Below are 16616 nucleotides of genomic sequence, written 5' to 3' on the forward strand. Positions count from 1 at the left end.
TCTCAGCCCTGGCTTGGCGATTTGGGGGGGGTGAGAGGGAAGCATCCAGCACAATTCCCCTCCCCCACTCATCTCACTGGGAGGGGAGCACTTGGGCCCCACTCTAATGGCCCCTGCCTGGCCACAGCCTGACGGGCCTTTCGGGATGGACCAGCCGAGCTGCGTGACGCCCCCTTCCCCACGCAGCGCGGCACATGGCCTGTGACTCCCTCTGCACAGCCGGGGGGGGGGGGGGGGGCGGAGTTGGGGAGTCCAAAGGCGGGGCTTCCTCCCATGGGGGTGGAGCCTAGCCCCCTGCACCACCTTTAAAAAGCAGGGGCTTGTCCCCTGGCTTGACAGAGGTGAAAATCTACCCAGAGGTGACACCTGATTCCTTCGTCTGCTCGCTGCCGCCCGACTCCAGCAGGTGAGAGCGCTCGGGCGCCCAGTGCACGCTTGGGGGGGGTCTCATGGCCTTGGGGCACTCGTGCTGTTGGGCACCTTTGTGCCGCACGCTGCCTCTCGGGGCTCCTTTAGCTCCCGGCCCATGTGTGCTGCCCTGCTTCCCCACCCCAGCTACTTGTGTCACTGGCAACTGGCCAGTTCCCTAGGTCTCTGGCTGGTTCAAGGCAGGTGCAAAATCCTGCTGATGGGGCAAAGGGAGGTGCTGAGCTCCCCCTCCCCTCCCCCGACCCCATGTGTCAGCTTGCCAGGGGCTGGCTGCTTAGCCCACAACCTGGCAACTGGCCCGTGCCTTGGTGAGGGTGAAAACGGACCAGGCATAAGCCATTAGCTGCAAAGGCAGAGATGGGCCAGGCCTGGCAGCTCATTCTCCAGGGACCAGGGCACGCTTGGCCCCTGCAGGGCCCCTCTCGTGTGCTGGGGCTCCCAGCTCCTCCCTACGGCTGGCCACAGCCCGCTGGCCAGCTCCTCCCTCTGCTGCAGCCTACAGTTGCCTCGAGCTCCCTTTGCCTGGTGCTGCCCTGGCCCTGGCTTGGTGTGAGCTGGTCAGCTGCGGGCACCAACACCCCCGCTGCTAGTGTGTGAAGTGGGCTGGGACGGGGGCACAGACCCAGTGGGACTGCACGTGTCACTCCTCACACCATGGCGTCTGGGCTTGCTCTGAAAGCTCCTGGCACTGATTGGGGGGACCCTGCCCTGACTCTGCCTGGATCAGCCAGGGAGGGGCTCTATGCCTGGGGCAAACTCACCCCCACTCTGCCCATCAGGCGTGCCTGATACCCTGCTGTATTTGACCCACACATCACCAAGTGTGTGTGTCACTGGGAGGGGAGGTGGGGGGGGGCCTCTGTCCGCCCTGGCCGTGGGGGAGCAGGTTATGGGGCCATCTTAGGGCGTTGCCAAGTGTGAGGCACAAAGCGCAGGCCGGGGACGAGCTTTGGGCTGGGCCCAAAGTGCCAGCACCCCCCAGCCCAGCCACCTGTGGGCACCCTGCCTTGGGTCCTGAAGCAAGAGCTGAGCGCGCCCTCAGCTGGGCAGCCTGACCTGGGCTGGTGAGCCCCAGCCCTGCAGCCACCCCTCACCGCTCTCGGGGAGGCTGCTGCGGCACGACACTGTCCCAGCACCAGCCCCCAGCAGCCCCGTCTCCTCCCTTGCAGCCATGAAGGTGGAGCTGTGCCTGCTGCTTGCCGTCCTTGCGACCCCCGGCCTCGCCAGGCCAGACGCCCGCCAGCTGGGCAGCGCGCCGGGCCCTGAGGAGCTGGCCCGGAGCAGCAGCGGGCCTGACCCTGTCCGGAGAGACTTGCTCGGGGCCCTGTCTCAAGACCAGAAGCACCTCATGGCCAAATTCCTGCCCCACATCTATGCAGGTAGGAGCTGCAGTGGGGGCCAGGCACATGCCAATCCTGGCCCTTAAAGCCCTTTTGTAATTGCATGCCTGACCCCCTCCTCCTCCTGGTTGTTAAACCCTCTTGTATCACTCGCCCCACACACAGGGGCCCCTGGAGCCTCCACTGCTGGGCAGCCACCTCTGGGGTGGGACACGGCTGCTGTTTACACACCCTGTGATAGTTTAGGGCAGGACATGGAGGATTCCACCCCACTGCGGGGAGGAGGCAGGTTGGCTGCCCCACCCCGATGCTGCTGGGCTGCGGTTCAGCTCAGGAGAGCATTGCCCACGCTTGGCCATTCCCTCACTGCTGTCTTCAGGTCACCGGGGGGCTAAACAGCTGACGGGGTTGCCCCTGCCAGGCCCCCCCCAGGGCACTTTAGTGCAGGTTAAGGGGTGAAGCCAGCTGGCTCTGGGCAGGGGGGTTAACCGGGGTCTCTGTTCCCGCTCCCGGCAGAGCTGGCAAACCGGGAGGGCCACTGGTACAAGGACAACACCCTGGGCCCCCTGCACGACCGCGATTATCCCGGCTGGATGGACTTCGGGCGCAGGAGCCTGCCTGCTTCCAATGAGGCCGCCTAGAGGAGCAGCAACCTAGGTGGCCTGGCTCCGCCCTGCCAGAGGGGGCGGGGCCAACACAGCAGGCTCCGCCCTGTTACAGAGTTTGAAGCATCTCGCCCTTGATCTTGTCTTGAAAGCCTTTGGCTGCTGCTCCCCAATAAAATCTGCTCCATGTAGCCCATGCGGTGACTGTTCTCAGATGCGATTAGGCCACAGCAGGACACCTGGGTTCTGCCACGTCCCCTCCCAGGGCTGGACGAGCGGCTTTAGGGGCTGAGGACACAGCTGTAAAAGGCAGCCGGCGGCTGTTCGGGCAGCGTTCCCACACACCCCAGGCAGGGCAGCTGATGTCTAGGCCGTCAGCCCCACCTGGGTGCCCCGGGGGGTTTTGCTCTCCCTCTGAGCCGGACCCAACTCATGGGGGCGCTGGGACCAAGAACTGGCTTCCACCCAGAGACTCCCCGCCCTGCTTTGCTCCTGGGAGGGGATGGGGATGGGCAGCTCTGCCCCCCCAGGATCAGGGTGGAGCGAGGAGGCAACGGGGGACAGCGGGTGTTTGCTGGGCTCAGCTCGCTCCGGGCAGGCAACTGCAAGCGCCCTAGGCCACCTCGCCTCCTTGGCAGAGGCCACAGCAAACTAAGCGCTGCCGTGGGTGTGCACAGCTGCACCGCCTTGGGGCCCGAGCCAGGCTGATGCGAGCTTGGGGGTGGAGGGCAGGCGGGGGTCCAGCCTGGGGCTCCAGGCCCCTCTATGGGCACAGGGGGGCAGCCTGCAAAGGGATGAGCTGGTGCCCTAGGGGCCAGGTGAAGATGGGGTAGGGAAGCTGAGGGGCATCAGAGGTCCCAGCCCCAAGGGGGGCAGGGGTGAGAGCAGCAGCGGGCGGAGCCAATGTGGGGGTGAGGTCTGGTCATGCTGCAGCTCCCTGGCCAGCCTGGGACAGCAAGGCCAGATGTGGGGAGGGAGGGAGGGATGCTTCCCCCCTACCCCGCCCCAGGATAGGGCTCGTCCCCACCAGCAGCTGCCCTCTCCTCTGCCCCATCACTTTTCTTGCCCACTAGCCCTGCATGTTCAGGGCTCCCTAGTCAAGGCCTGATGCAGGAGAAGTTCTTCCAAAGAGCAGAATGAGTGGTGAGAAAGCCCGACAATCCCGTGACTCCAGGAGCTGGGGCTGAAGGAAAACAATTGCAAGACTTGTAGTAAAATTGCCAGCACTGGCCCCTGGCCCTAGACAGGGTGGAGGATGCCAGAGCTCAGCTGCTGGGCCAGTCCTGGCCAGCTAATTGCAGGGGGCAGGGCGCAGGGGATCATGCTTGCAGGGGTATTTCAATCAATCCCTCCAAGCAGCTCTCAGCCACCCTCAGTGCAGGGGGAGCTGCTTTAGTCCAGTCCCCTGGGGGTGACATGGCAGCACTATCCCTCCCCCGGCAGGTCCCTGCAGCGTTCACCCGGGCTGGTGCCTACACGCCTGGCTCCTGCCCCATGGGGCACCACCTTTGAATGGCTGCAGCCAAACAGCTGACCCCCACGTGCCCCACCTCACGCCTGCTTCGCTGAGCCCATGGGGGCAGCTTCAGAGACCTCCCCACTGCCGGGATCTGGTCATGGGCAGGCCCAGCCGTCGCTTGAGGGGTCAGGTCACACAAGCCCCCGTCCCGCTCAGATGGCGCCACGAACACCAGGCCAGAGCCGGTTCTGATTACATCACGTTTATTTCACCAGAACGACACAGCTGGGGAGTCGGGGGGGGAAGGGGCACAAACTCCAGGTAGTGCAGAGACTTATCGAAAACAGCAGGACTTGCAGCAGCAGCTGTGCATGGAATAGCCACACCCCCAGCAGCATGCAGGCCCCGCCCCCTGCTGGGAAGGGGCGGGGCCTTCACGCCCTAGCTTAGTTTATTGATACAAGACAAAATAGCTGTTGAAAAATCTCAGTATTTTAAAAAGACAGGTCGGCCCGGGGCCATGCGCCGCTGGGGTCGAGTACAGCCCAGTTCCAGGGACTCGGGCCAGAATTGCTTCAGCAGGGCTGGGCATTTGCTATTGTACAATATTAACAGTACAGCAGGGCCCATAGGACAGCCCAGAACATCCTGCATTGACCCCGGCCCCTTCAGGACAGCAGATTTCCTCTGCCCCCAGGGCCTAGGCCTCAGGCTGTTGGGAGAGGAGGGCCTGGCCTGTCCATAAGAGTCACTGCCCCCTCCCTGGCTGGAACAATATTGCCTGTTCCTCATCGAGATCCTAAGCCCCCCCAACCCCATTGACAGCCACGGGACCTGGCCTTCCCCACCGCTGCGCTCGGCTAAGAGTGAATGTGGGTGTAGGGGGGAGACCAGGCAGCGGTGGGAGCCACCCCCACCACCTACATGTAAACCATAGACCTGAGCCCCTTCCCTGCCCGCGGTTCCAGGGGCAGACACCCCCCACGCCCAGCTGTGCCCGCCTGCCGCGGCTGAAGACACGTTCAGGGCTCAGGGAGGGAGCTAGAGCCCCTAGGAGCAGGGGTTGTGCCAGCTTCCCTCCCCAGAGCTGCTGCCCCTCGGCCCCCGAGCTTCCAGACCTAGTTTTGTGATCCTGACACGACGCCCCCGGAGCAGCGGAGGCAGAGATGCTGCCATCCTGGGGGGAGGGGGGGTGTCTGGAGAAGGACAGGACAGTGGATCATTGCAAGATTGACAGGCAGCACAAGCTGCCCCGCAGCCCCCCAGGAGTCCCCCAGCCCCCATGTGCACTCAGTGCTCCCCCAGCCATGCACCTGCTCTGAAGAGACCAGAGCCAACCTCCCAGCCCAAAGCTAAGCTCCAGCTCAGCAGAGTGTCCCTGGCCTCACCCCCTTGGCATGGGGCACACGGGAGACCTGCTGCACCTGGGCGAGGGAGGGACGGGGGGCTTGTCATGGGGCAGCCTGAGCCACCCTGGGGACACGTCCCCTATGCCCAGGTCAGTGGCAGAGAGCCAAGATGCCTATTAAACGGCAGCCACTGATGCACTGGTCGTCACTGCCACTCAGAAAACGGTCACCCCACCCGCATCACCTGTGGGGGGCCCCTACCCAGGGGACCCACTAAGTGCCTGGAAATAAGTTAAGAGACAACAGAGCAGATCCCTCTGCAGAGTCCAGCTCCTGCCAGCAGCCAAGACCTGGAGGGATCATCTCCCCCCCACAGCTGGCTCCTGGCTGGAAAGGGCTCTGGGGAGGGGGTGATGGGGAGGCCCACGTTGCTCTGCAGGGGTCATGTCCCAACCAGGAGGCTCACGGGCTCCCCTTAGCAGCAGAGTCCCAAGAACCAGCTCACGGCCGTGTGGTGGTGGCGGCCGGTGTCCCAGCGGGCTGCCTGGCCTCTTCTGCACCGCGGAAGGAGGCCTCTCCTCTGGCCACCACGTTGTCCAGCCTGAGTCTCTTCAGCTTCTCCACCAGGTTCCAGCTGAAGATGTTGCTCTTATTCTGGGATCCGCTAGGCCCAGGGGCCCCGCTGTCCTCCAGCCCGGCAGCCCTAGGGAAAGGCTGAGCCAAGCCTGAGCTGCCCAGAGACCTTCCCCCCAGGCTGTCCCACTGCTCCCTCAAGGGGGAAAGCCAGGAGGGGGGCTCCGGCGCCCGGAGCGCAGCCAGGGCGTTGCTCGCTCGCACCGAGGCGGAGATGCCGTGCTCCAGCAACAGAGTGACGAGCCTGAGCGGTGCAGCCAGCGGCCTGGGGCCAGGATCCGGAGCCTGGGGCAGGGGGCCAGTGGCACTCAGCCTCTCAAAGGGTCCACAAGAGGGCACGACTGTATTATAAAGACTGGGGGAGGAGAGAGGGGAGAAAGCTGGTCAGTACAAGGAGGTGGCAAGCCCACAGGCCCGGCCTGGCCTGGCCTAGGAAAGAGGAGCTCTCACTCTGGGCTGAGCTTCCCCCCCAGTGCCCTGACCTCTGGCATGCCCCCACCCCAAAGCTCTGCTTTGGGCCAAGCTCCGGACTCCTGGGTTCTACTCCTGGCTCTGTCCCTGACTTGCTCTGGGACCTTGAGTCATCTTGAGCCCCCAGGGGCCCTGACTGTCCAGGTGCCACGGGGTCCCTGCCCAGCACAGTGTGAACAGTTTGACCCAGCCAAGCTCCACCCAGTGCCAGCCCATTGCCAGCACTGAAGGGATTTGCCCCCGGTGCAGCCCCAGGAGAGAACTGACGGAGTGACTGGGTCTGTTTGGAGAGTCCCTGGCTCGGCCCTAGGGCAAGGAGCTTCCTCTTTCCAGGCACTGGTCCAGTTAGCTCGTTTACTTAACGAATCCTTTACCATTAACCTGTGGCAGCCAACACCCCCCCTTAGCCAAGTCACACAAGGTGCTGCGAGCCCACAGCAAGTTTAGGACCCCCCTTGCCCAGGGTAGGGCAGCACCTCCCGCCTGGTGCAGCCACGTTAGTCTCTTTAGGCCTAGAGAGAAAAGGGAGGGGGGTTAATGGCACATCCTGTGTCCCAGGCAGCTACTGGTTAGTGGGTTAGTTGGTGCTCCCCAGAGGCAGAGGCTGGACCCAGGCTGCTCCCTCCACGTGCAGAAGGGGCTCGACCTACACACATGGAGCATGGCAGTGCCAGGGCACCGGGCAAGTTGGGAATCTCAGCTCAGGGGGGTCTGGCTCCTGATGTCCAATTGCTCATTCATGTCAGTCAGTGCCAGGTCTCTGCAGAGATCTGACTCCTAAAGCAGCATCTGGGCTGCACAGAAACCCCTTCATCTGATGGGAGGCAACAGGTGCCCGTTCCCTCTTGCTCCAGTGCCGGGCCCAGCTCTGCCGGGCTTGTCAGCCCACCAGGAGCAGCCACCCACTGGTTCATTAGGGAGTGGGGATTCTTAGCAAGAAGCCGGCACGGCAGGGATGCCCGGGTTTGCCAGTTCCCAAGCGCAGCTGGGAATCAAGCCAGGCACGAATCCCCCCCACAGCTGTGGGGGATGCAGTGGGGTACGTAGGGAAGAGCAGCCTGGGCCAGCCTCTGCAGTCCAGCGGTAACCCCACTCACACCTCGCAGCCTGCAGGGGGGCAGACTTGGGGGACGGTGTAGTCCTGACCCAGAGCAGGGGCCAGCTGGCGAGAGCCCCCTCGTCACCTCCCAACAGCTGCTCCCTGCTCTGTAAGCCCCCAGGATCCTGCCAGACAGGCAGCTGGAGGGATCCTTCCTGCAGCACACGCCCCCCGCGCTCAGTGTCTGTGGGGCTGCCGTGCCCGGCTCTGCCAGCGTGATACGGGGACTCTTACGTTCGCACCGAGCCCCTCAGAGCGTCAGGGGCTGCAGAGGCGCCTGCCCCAGGAGTGTCGCTGCCTAGAACCAGGAGCCAGTAAAGCAGCCCGGGGGGCGGGGGGAGAAAAGGAGACAGGTTAGAGGGGATGATTGGCTCACAGGGAGACGATGGGGATGGAGGGCAGGGCCCTGGCTGCCTTACCTGGGCGTCACCATGGTGATCTCCTTGCTGGGGTGCAGGATGCGGCAGGTGGTGATGGTGAAGGTGGATGGAGTCTGGGGGAGGTTGTTAATGGAGGAGCGGAACACTGGCACGGACAGGAGACACGGGATTAATGTATGGGTGGGGGATGGACAGACCGACCGACCTGGGCACCAGAGACAAAACCCAGGGCCCAGGGCTCTGGCTACAGCACGACACAGGCCCCCAGTGAGTCAGCAGGGAACGGGCGCAGGGAGACCCCGGTGGGCTCTGTAGGGCTCCCGGGGGACCCCAGCCGGGGGCAGATTTGAGGACCAAGGCTGATGTTTCCGCACAGCAGACCAAGGGCCCCTTTGTACACACCAGGCTGAACAAGAGCAGCTCCCTGGGCGGCTGGAGCGCCTCACAGGGACGGTGGCAAGAAAGTCTCTCGGGCCCTGGGCTGCCCAGCAAGAGACTGGAGAGAAAGCCAGACACAGAGCGTCCACACACAGATGACCGAGACAAGATGGACATGCAGACAGACATGGGAAGGAGACATGGCGGCAGGGGTCCTGGGAGCACCTGGATGGGTTGGAGCAAAGGACGCCAGCCTTGTTGCACCCCAGCATGGGGCATGGAGAGTCCCGCTAGCCAGGCAGGGCCAGGCTGACACCTGCCTGCTGCTGGCTCAGGGTCCCGTCAGGGCAGGCTTAACCCCCCCCCCACACACACACACACCCCCACCCACCCCCCGGCCCCGGCTCACCACTGGAGCAGCCGTTGGCTTTGGAAGGCGTGGACGCAGCAAGTGCCGGGAACACACTCAGGTCCACGTCATCCTCCTCAAGGTCATTCAGGTTGTAGACCTCCTCCAGGTCTACGTCCAGCTGCCGGAAGTCTTTGGTGAGCACACCAGGCCGGGGGTCCAGGATCCCGCCCAGGTTGGGCTTTGCCAGCTGCTGCCAGTGGTGGAGAGTCACCGAGCCTGGGGACAGAGACCCCAACCATGCAGATCTCCAGCCCTTCGCTCCGTCCCATGCTGCCAGGGGCCCCAGTGCCCAGAGCTGCTGACGGACATCGCTAGGGCTCTAGCCCGCCAAGCCACCTGCTGCAGCGGGGGAATGTCCCATGTTTGCCATGCAGGGGACCCCAGCAGTGGCGATGCGGCTCTGCCCAGCCCCTGGAGGGCAGCAGCACTCACAGTGCCAAGCATCACCCCAGCTGGCTCCTGGGGCGGGGGGGGCAGACACACTGGTGGGAGAATCGGGTCTTAAAATGGACTCAAATGGTGAGCTCAGCTGGGAGGAGGGAGTGACCGTTCATAAAGGGTCACAATAACCGAATGGCTGAATGGTGATGGGAAAAGGCCGGGGGGGCAGGGCATGGAGACAGACTGGCCTGAGGCCAGACCTCAAGGACTGTTGAAACTGGGCTTGGTAAAAACAAGATGGTGGAACTGGAAATTAAGGACCCAAAATTGGGGTGCTGGGTATTAGGCCTAAGTATGGGACAAATAAGGGGACAGGCTGTTCTCCCCCCCCGCCCCAAATGCTCTTTGGGGCCTCAAAGACAGACAAGAGAGCAGAGGGTCTCCTGATGCAAGCTTCACCATTACGGCTGCTACATGTCCCCCCCCCCACACACACCCCCCCTCTCCAGGGACCCTGGGCCATCTGCATCCTAATGCAGAGACCCCCTGAGCAGACTGGGCAGAGACATCGCCACCTCTCCCGGCTCCAGCTGAATCCTGCACCTCCTGGGATGAAACGGGGTTGGACTTTCACAGCAGCCACAAGGAAAGCTCCAGCTCCTGGCTGCTGCCTTCCTCCCTCGCGGGACAGGCATTAACCAGCGAGACCCTGCCACACTAGGGGGGTTTCCTGCTAGAACTCCCCAGCTAAAGGGAGAGAACAAAACGTGTTCCACTGAACACCTCACTGACCCCTTCCACGTCAGAGGCTTTAACCGGTTTGTCTTCTCCTGTAGTAGGAGGATTTTTAGGTTTGTATTTTGTATACTTTAGAATGAAGGATAAAGAAGAATGTAGCATGTATTCAATGTATTGATGTAAGATTTGACCATATCCTGCCAGCCCCCCTTTCTGAAAGCAGGAAGAAATGGCCTAATGGGCCATTGGTAGAGATGCATCAGCCAGAATCGGTCTCTGAGCTGATTTTGAGGCAGTAACAGACCTTTTAGGGTCACCACTTTGTTGTAGGTTTAGCATTTTGAAATAAGTAAAAGAATGCAGTGATTGTTTTCTCTTGCATTGCAATTTGATGTTCCTGTTCAAATGTTCTGTGTAAATCTATTCTGTTGTGAGAGAGAGTGAGGAATGTGTGTGTTAGAAGATAAGTGTGAAGGCCATCATTGGACCAGATGTTCTAGGGAGGAACGGAGGACAAGCGTAAGGGTGCCAGGAGATTGCAACACACCCCTATTGAAATGTCAGATGGCAGCAAATTAATGACTCTAAAAATAAAACAGGCACCTATCAATGGGGACAAAAGATCTGTAATCAAAACCAGCATAGGATAACTCCCTAAAAAACTTGAAAAATAAAAATTAAAAAAACCAAACCAAGTACTCTTCAAACAATTACAGCATAATGATGCAAAACTCATTAGTCCCAATTTAAAAAAAATTAAAAAAAAAAAAATCACTAAAAAAACACGAGGTGCCTTGCCATAAAACTTTGGGTTTGTCCTGCCACTTCCCCAAAGCATTTTGTTGCGACAGACAGAACCCAGCTCCTCCCTACCTGTGATCAACCGAGCTGGCCACTAGATGGATCCAAACTGGTAACTATAACATCGACATGTGGGTGTGTGGTGTGGGTGTGTGGTGTGGGTGTGTGAATTGTTGTTTTCCCAATAAATGTGGCATATTGCCTTTTCCCCAAAAGAGATCCCGTGTGCGTCGCAGGCTGCGGACTCCGGATGCCCAGCCCTGGACCTCATTCATGGCTGTTTAACGCTGTCCAGTGACTGGCTTATGCAACACCGTTGGCCCAGTTAGTCCATTTCAGTTAATACAACACTTAACTCCCAAGGCTGACGCAGGCGGCTCCTCCAAGCGGCTCCCCTTGGGCCTGAGCCCAAACCTGGCCTGTTCCTCACCTCCTGCCCTGGGGCCACCCTCTGTGCGAGATGCCCCAGGCCTGCTTGTTCCCCTCACTCACCTTCCAGGGGCTTGACGATCTGCAGCTTGTCCGGCAGGTAGGAGAGGGAGCTGAGGGAGAAGCCGGAGGCCCCGGTGTGCTCCGAGCTGCCAGAGTAATTGGTGCTGGTGGACAGGATGCTGTCGTTGGGCGTGAGGAACCCACTGGAGCTCTCCACGTCCCTGGCCAGTTGGTTCAGCTTCTGCTCGCGCTCCGTCTCGAAGAAGGAGCGCTCCGAGGCATGGCTCTCCTGGCGGGCGGACAGACGCTGCAGCGCGGCCTCCAGGTCGTGCCTGCCCGGGGTGCCCGGAGTGCCTCGCAGCTTCTCCTCGCCTCTGCCACGGGGAAGCAGGAGATAGAGTTAGGACGGCCCTGGAAGCTCAGCCCTGCAGCTGGGTGTGCCCTGAGGAGGGTCACACCATGCCTCCTGAGCACCACCCCAGAGCAAGGGGCACTGTGCCAGGGCTGTGCCCCACAGAGGTGAGAAGCTGGCTCAGAGGACTAGGGCACAGTCATCTATGGGATAGACCCTTCATCTCCATTAGCCCCTTGCTGGGTTGGGTCCTGGCACCATAGCCAAGGGGGCCACCTGCACTGATCTCACACACCAGCTACATCCCACCGGGCCATGGCTGGCCCCACCCATGTTCCCAGCCACGCTGCTCCAATCCCCCGTCGGGGGTCCTGCTCTGGACCTCACACACCAGTATGATCATCATCATCAAGGAGACCCTACATAAACCTCCCCAGGAGAGCATCTCTCTGCAGAGTCCAGCGGAGATCAGGTATGGGCTGAGTGTGGCTGTTTGCAGCCCCCCGGTGTCCCTCCCCAGCACAGATCTTTTGGGAGGGGGAAGGGTGGAAGCCCCGACTGACCGTACCCCACTAATGCATGGCACCCGCCTTCCCAGCCACCGAGTGTGGGGTAGGGGCACTTACAGGGCGCTCTCCAGGCTCTCCAGTGCCAGGCTGGCGCTGTCTGACCCGTAGTAGCTGGTGCGGGGCGTGCTGACCCGGCTGCACCCTGCCGAGGGGAGGGCCGAGGACGGCTTGGAGCCGGGCAGGTTCTGGGGTGACTCCGCACGCGACTTGGCTTTGACTGCCTGGTTCACGACCTTCACTGTCTCGAAGACCCGCTTGTAGCTCCTGGGCGGGGACAGCACCCGTCAGCGGGCTCCCCTCCCCCGGGGGCCCGCCTGCCCGGCCACCCCTCCCCCAGACAGCATCATTGGGGGGTTGGCCACCCCAGCCCTCATCTGCACCCAGGGGACACCCCCTCAACCCCCATCCATTATATGGGTCCACTCAGGGCCCCCACCCCCGGACACAGCAGGCTCGCTGGGTCCCATGAGTTGTAGCTAAGACCGCGCCCTGGCAGCCAGCCGGCTCCCCTGCCCCAGCCCCACAGCAAGGGGGAGACTCACTTGTACTCTGAGGAGGGTGAGCTGTCAGCTCCTTTCCTCATGATCCCTTTGATCTCCGCGGCCAGCGAGTCCTGCAGGCAGAAAGCACGTGGTGTCTCAGTGGGGCCAGCGAGGGGAAACACCAGCAGCCTGGAGCCAGGCACCCCATGGGCACCAGTGCCCAGAGCTCAGCACAGACGCACTCAACATGCCACAGCTCACGCATCCCTCCGTCTCCCTGCAAGGCAGGGCCATGCCGGCTTCCCCCGGGGCTGGTGCAATGGGCCCAGGCAGCCCATTCACGAACGTGGCACGATGCCCAGCTCGCCCTGGGTGGCAGCACCCAGGAGCGCAGCTCCAACACGCCCAGCACCGCCGGACCCACGCATGGGGACAGTGGCAGTGCCCAGGAAGGGAGCCTCCCCCCCGCGCCGCAGCCGGGTGCTCCGGGGCCGTACTCACCACGGGCAGCAGGCTGTACCGGCTGAGGGTGCTGTTGGGGAGGTTCCGGGTGCGCAGGGTTTTGATCTCCTCCTGGGCCTCGTGCAGCATGCCCTCGCACTCGGCGTATTTCTCCTGCAGGTCCTGCAGCTACCCGGGCACAGGACGGGGGTCAGGGCAGGGCACGGGGAGCCGGGCCTGGCACCCCACTGCCCTCAGCATGGCAGCTGCACCCACGTCCCATGCTCTGCACTCCCTGAGGGCGGCGCGGCAGAGAGCGAGTCTGGGCCCGTGGGTGCCAGGGATCAGGCCAGTGGATGGAGCAGCAGCGGCTGAGCGCCGGGGGCCCAGCACCCCCCCCCCGCCCCCCAGGGGCTCACCTCAGTGCGCAGCTTCTGCTGAGCCTCCTTCGTCGTGGCCAGATGCTGCTGCAGCTCTTCCACCTCCACGCCGTACTGGGGAGACACGGCGGGTCAGAGCTGCAGTCGCCCCCTCCCTCGGCGCCAACCCACCTCCCCGGCTGCTCCAGCTGGGCTGCCCCCCTCCAGGGAGAGGCCTGGCCGCCAGCCAGACGCAGGGCGCTCCCCGGGCCCAGCACTCACCATGCGGCACTTCTGCTGCAGGTCCACGATCTGGGCCAGGAGCTGGCTGATCTCCTCCTGCTGCCGGGCCGTGTCCTCAGTCTTGCGGGCCAGCTCCTCGGAGAGAGAAACCACCTGCCGGCTGGCTTCAGCTGGGGGAAGGGGCAGGAGGTTAGCCCCACGCAGGGAGCCAGGCCCGGGGGGGGGCGCCCACCCAGCCCAGCCGTGCCCCATGGAGACCTGGGTCCCGTGCCCCATGGAGACCTGGGTCCCGTGCCCCATGGAGACCTGGGTCCCGTGCCCCATGGAGACCTGGGTCCCGTGCCCCATGGAGACCTGGGTCCCGTGCCCCATGGAGACCTGGGTCCCGTGCCCCATGGAGACCTGGGTCCCGTGCCCCATGGAGACCTGGGTCCCGTGCCCCATGGAGACCTGGGTCCCGTGCCCCATGGAGACCTGGGTCCCGTGCCCCATGGAGACCTGGGTCCCGTGCCCCATGGAGACCTGGGTCCCGTGCCCCATGGAGACCTGGGTCCCGTGCCCGGCGCCCACAGTCTCCGGTGTCTGAACTGGAGAGAGCTCACTGCCGTGCGGGGACTGGCACCCAAAGGGAGGCCACTGCAGCCCCCTCCCCACAGAGCCCCCTGCCCCCCCACAGGCCGGGCCCAGGCAGGGCCCGGGAGGGGAGGAGCCCAGAGCCGACGTACAGAACTGTTCCACGCAGTCCAGCATCAGCTGCTGCTCCTGGTCCTCGTACTGGAAGGTTTCCGAGGCGATGCTGGTGGCCTGGGAAAGAGAGAAGGAGCATTAGCCACGGGGTGACCAGACCCCCCACCCGCACCCCCACGACGGCTCCACAACATGGCCCGACTCTGCAGGGCTTTCGATCAGGAACAGCCCCCTGCTCGCCCCCAGCACCAGGGCAGGAGCAAAGGGGCCCCCAGCGGCCAGCCAGGGCGGGCAGGGAGAGCGGCTAGGACAGAGATCCCTCAGGCCAAGAATCCCCCCCTCCAGCCAGGTCACTGGCTGCCTGGCACAGAGCAGGCTGCCCCCCCCCGCCAGCCCAGCCTGGCACAGAGCGGGCTGCCCCCAGCTCTCACCTCCAAGCGCAGCTTCTGGTTCTCCTCCTCCAGGCCCCTGAGTTTCTGCTGCAGGGTGTCGTACTGGACGCACTGCTGCAGGGACAGCGAGGACTCGTTCCGTCGCAGCCTGTGGGGCAGAGGGGCCGTGAGAGCCGCAGCCCAGGCACCCGGCACCCTCTGCCACTGGGGCAGGGAGCAGCCGCCCAGCCCCTCCCAAGCATCGCCGGTGGGCAGGGCGGCAGCCCGTACCCCTCCAAAACTCCCGCCCCTGGGAGGATGCAGCTTTCCCTGGGCCTCCTAGAGAGAGGGGCCCATAAACCCCCAGCACCACCCGGAGACGGGCCAGGCCCCATCCACCAGGCAGGAGGAAAAGGGACCCAAGGCCCTTCCTGCACTCACCTCAGGGGAGAAGGGGGCAGAGCCACCCTGGTCCCAGGAGCTGCCCCTCAGAGAGCAGGTCCCAGCTGAGGGCAGCTCCAGGACCGGAGGCTTTAACGCTCAGTCACCAAATCTGGGGGCCCAGCTCCGGCCCGGGCAGGACGTGGCTCTGTGGAGCAAGCGAGGCCCGAGCCAGCCGAGGGCAGAGTCTCCCCCCAGCGATGGGAGCAGAGCCCCCCGGGTCACTCACGGCGTGGCAGTGGCTGTGGCCGGCTCACTGTCTTCCACGGTGTTGGTGTAGAGATGGAGCAGGTCATCCCGCATGGAGACTTCGTGCCGCAGCTGGGCAATCTGGGGGGGACAAGAGGGGAAACTGGGCACAACCGGGGGTGAGGCAGGCTGGGCAGGGTCCCCAGAGGGCTCCCACTCATGTGGGGGAAGCAGCTGGGCCAGGTCTCCAGCCTGACTTCAGCCCAGGGTGCTACCAATACATGGGGGAGTTTAGAGGGGCTCAGTGCAAGGGCCCCCCCATCACAGACAGTTGCCCCCTCACTGTGGGCACTGCAGATGGGATGGGCCCGAGGGACCGAGCGCCTCTTGCCCATGTGGGGGCAGGGCTGGGACAGGCTCGCAGGGGGAGCTGGCTCAAAGGCCAGTACGTAGAGCCATGGGGGCCCGGCTTCCCACCCGAGCCCATGGGGGGGCCTTTACCTCCTCCTTGGCCAGCTCCAGCTGGTCCTCCAGGAGCTCATTGCGCTCCGTCAGGCTCCGGTTCTGCTTCAGCAGGGACTGCCCGATCCGGGCTGCGAGCTCCAGGTCCCGTTCCTTCTGCGGAGGGGAGACAGGCTGCTGTCAACTGGGGCAGGCACCCCCGCCCACCCCAGACTGGCCCCTCGCCCCCTTACACACTTCCTCCCTCCCCACCCAGATTTGACCAGTCGCCAGCCCACCTTCCCAGAACTGCTGCCCCATGCCCAGGGCCCTCTTATCCCAAGCCAGGAGCCTCTTGTGGCATTTCTGACACAGCATGGCACTGTGAGTTTGCCACCACCTCTGGGGAGGAGCAGAGACCTCAGGCAAGGAGGGGGAAGCAGCTCCACCTACCTCCTCCAGCAGGTTGGTCACCGCGTCAAGATCATGGTAGGTCTTTGTGATCCTGCCGACCCGCTCGGAACAGAGGACTGCAAGAGCAAGAAAGAAAGATTTTTAGATGGGGTAAGATCCAAGTTACCCGGGAAAGAATTTTCTGTAGTATCTGGCTGATGAATCTTGCCCATATGCTCAGGGTTTAGCTGATCGCCATATTTGGGGTCGGGAAGGAATTTTCCTCCAGGGCAGATTGGAAGGCCCTGGAGGTTTTTCACCTTCCTCTGTAGCATGGGGCACGGGTCACTTGCTGGAGGATTCTCTGCTCCTTGAGGTCTTCAAACTACAATTTGAGGACTTCAATAGCACAGATATAGGTGTGAAGTCTTTTTTAGGAGTGGTGGGTGAAATTCTGTGGCCTGCATTGTGCAGGAGGTCAGACTAGATGATCATAATGGTCCCTTCTGACCTAAATATCTATGAATCTATGAATCTATAAAGAGGGTTGGTTCCCTGCCCCGTCACATCAGCTCCACCAGCCCTCTTCATCCAAGGACTGCCGAGCCTCCTAGCTCCCCTGGTGGGCGGCTTCACCTGCCACTGAAATGCAGCCACCTCTGGGGTCAAGCCATCAGCTGCCCCGCCGCTGCAGACTACAGCTGTAGGACAGGACGTGCAGGAGCAGGAGTGCCCAGAGAG

The 16616-nt window shown here is 62.9% G+C and overlaps 2 protein-coding genes across 3 annotated transcripts in view; one reads left to right on the forward strand and one right to left on the reverse strand.

The window, feature by feature from the left end:
* Positions 1–290: 290 nt before the first annotated feature.
* On the forward strand, positions 291–2570 carry LOC311513555 (gastrin/cholecystokinin-like peptide). The gene is made up of 3 exons (XM_084615470.1): positions 291–406; positions 1599–1808; positions 2286–2570. Exons 2-3 carry the CDS (start codon positions 1601–1603, stop codon positions 2408–2410), a joined length of 333 nt encoding a protein of 110 aa, XP_084471596.1. The 5' UTR covers positions 291–406; positions 1599–1600; the 3' UTR covers positions 2411–2570.
* A 1518-nt stretch (positions 2571–4088) lies between these two features.
* Positions 4089–16616, reverse strand: part of HAP1 (huntingtin associated protein 1) — a 40490-nt gene continuing 27962 nt past the window's right edge. For both annotated transcript variants that reach the window (XM_084615447.1, XM_084615448.1), the window contains 14 exons: positions 15936–16012; positions 15543–15659; positions 15082–15182; positions 14472–14580; positions 14079–14157; positions 13393–13523; positions 13171–13245; positions 12812–12940; positions 12371–12441; positions 11886–12092; positions 10968–11281; positions 8553–8771; positions 7805–7910; positions 4089–6170 (listed from right to left, as the gene is read on the reverse strand). In XM_084615447.1, coding sequence (XP_084471573.1) covers positions 5684–6170; positions 7805–7910; positions 8553–8771; positions 10968–11281; positions 11886–12092; positions 12371–12441; positions 12812–12940; positions 13171–13245; positions 13393–13523; positions 14079–14157; positions 14472–14580; positions 15082–15182; positions 15543–15659; positions 15936–16012 — 2222 coding nt within the window. In that variant the 3' untranslated portion in view covers positions 4089–5683. The remainder of the gene's footprint in view (positions 6171–7804; positions 7911–8552; positions 8772–10967; positions 11282–11885; positions 12093–12370; positions 12442–12811; positions 12941–13170; positions 13246–13392; positions 13524–14078; positions 14158–14471; positions 14581–15081; positions 15183–15542; positions 15660–15935; positions 16013–16616) is intronic.

This window comes from Lepidochelys olivacea (assembly GCF_965140295.1).
Source record: "Lepidochelys olivacea isolate rLepOli2 genome assembly, chromosome: 27".
Taxonomy (NCBI): Eukaryota; Metazoa; Chordata; order Testudines; family Cheloniidae; genus Lepidochelys; species Lepidochelys olivacea.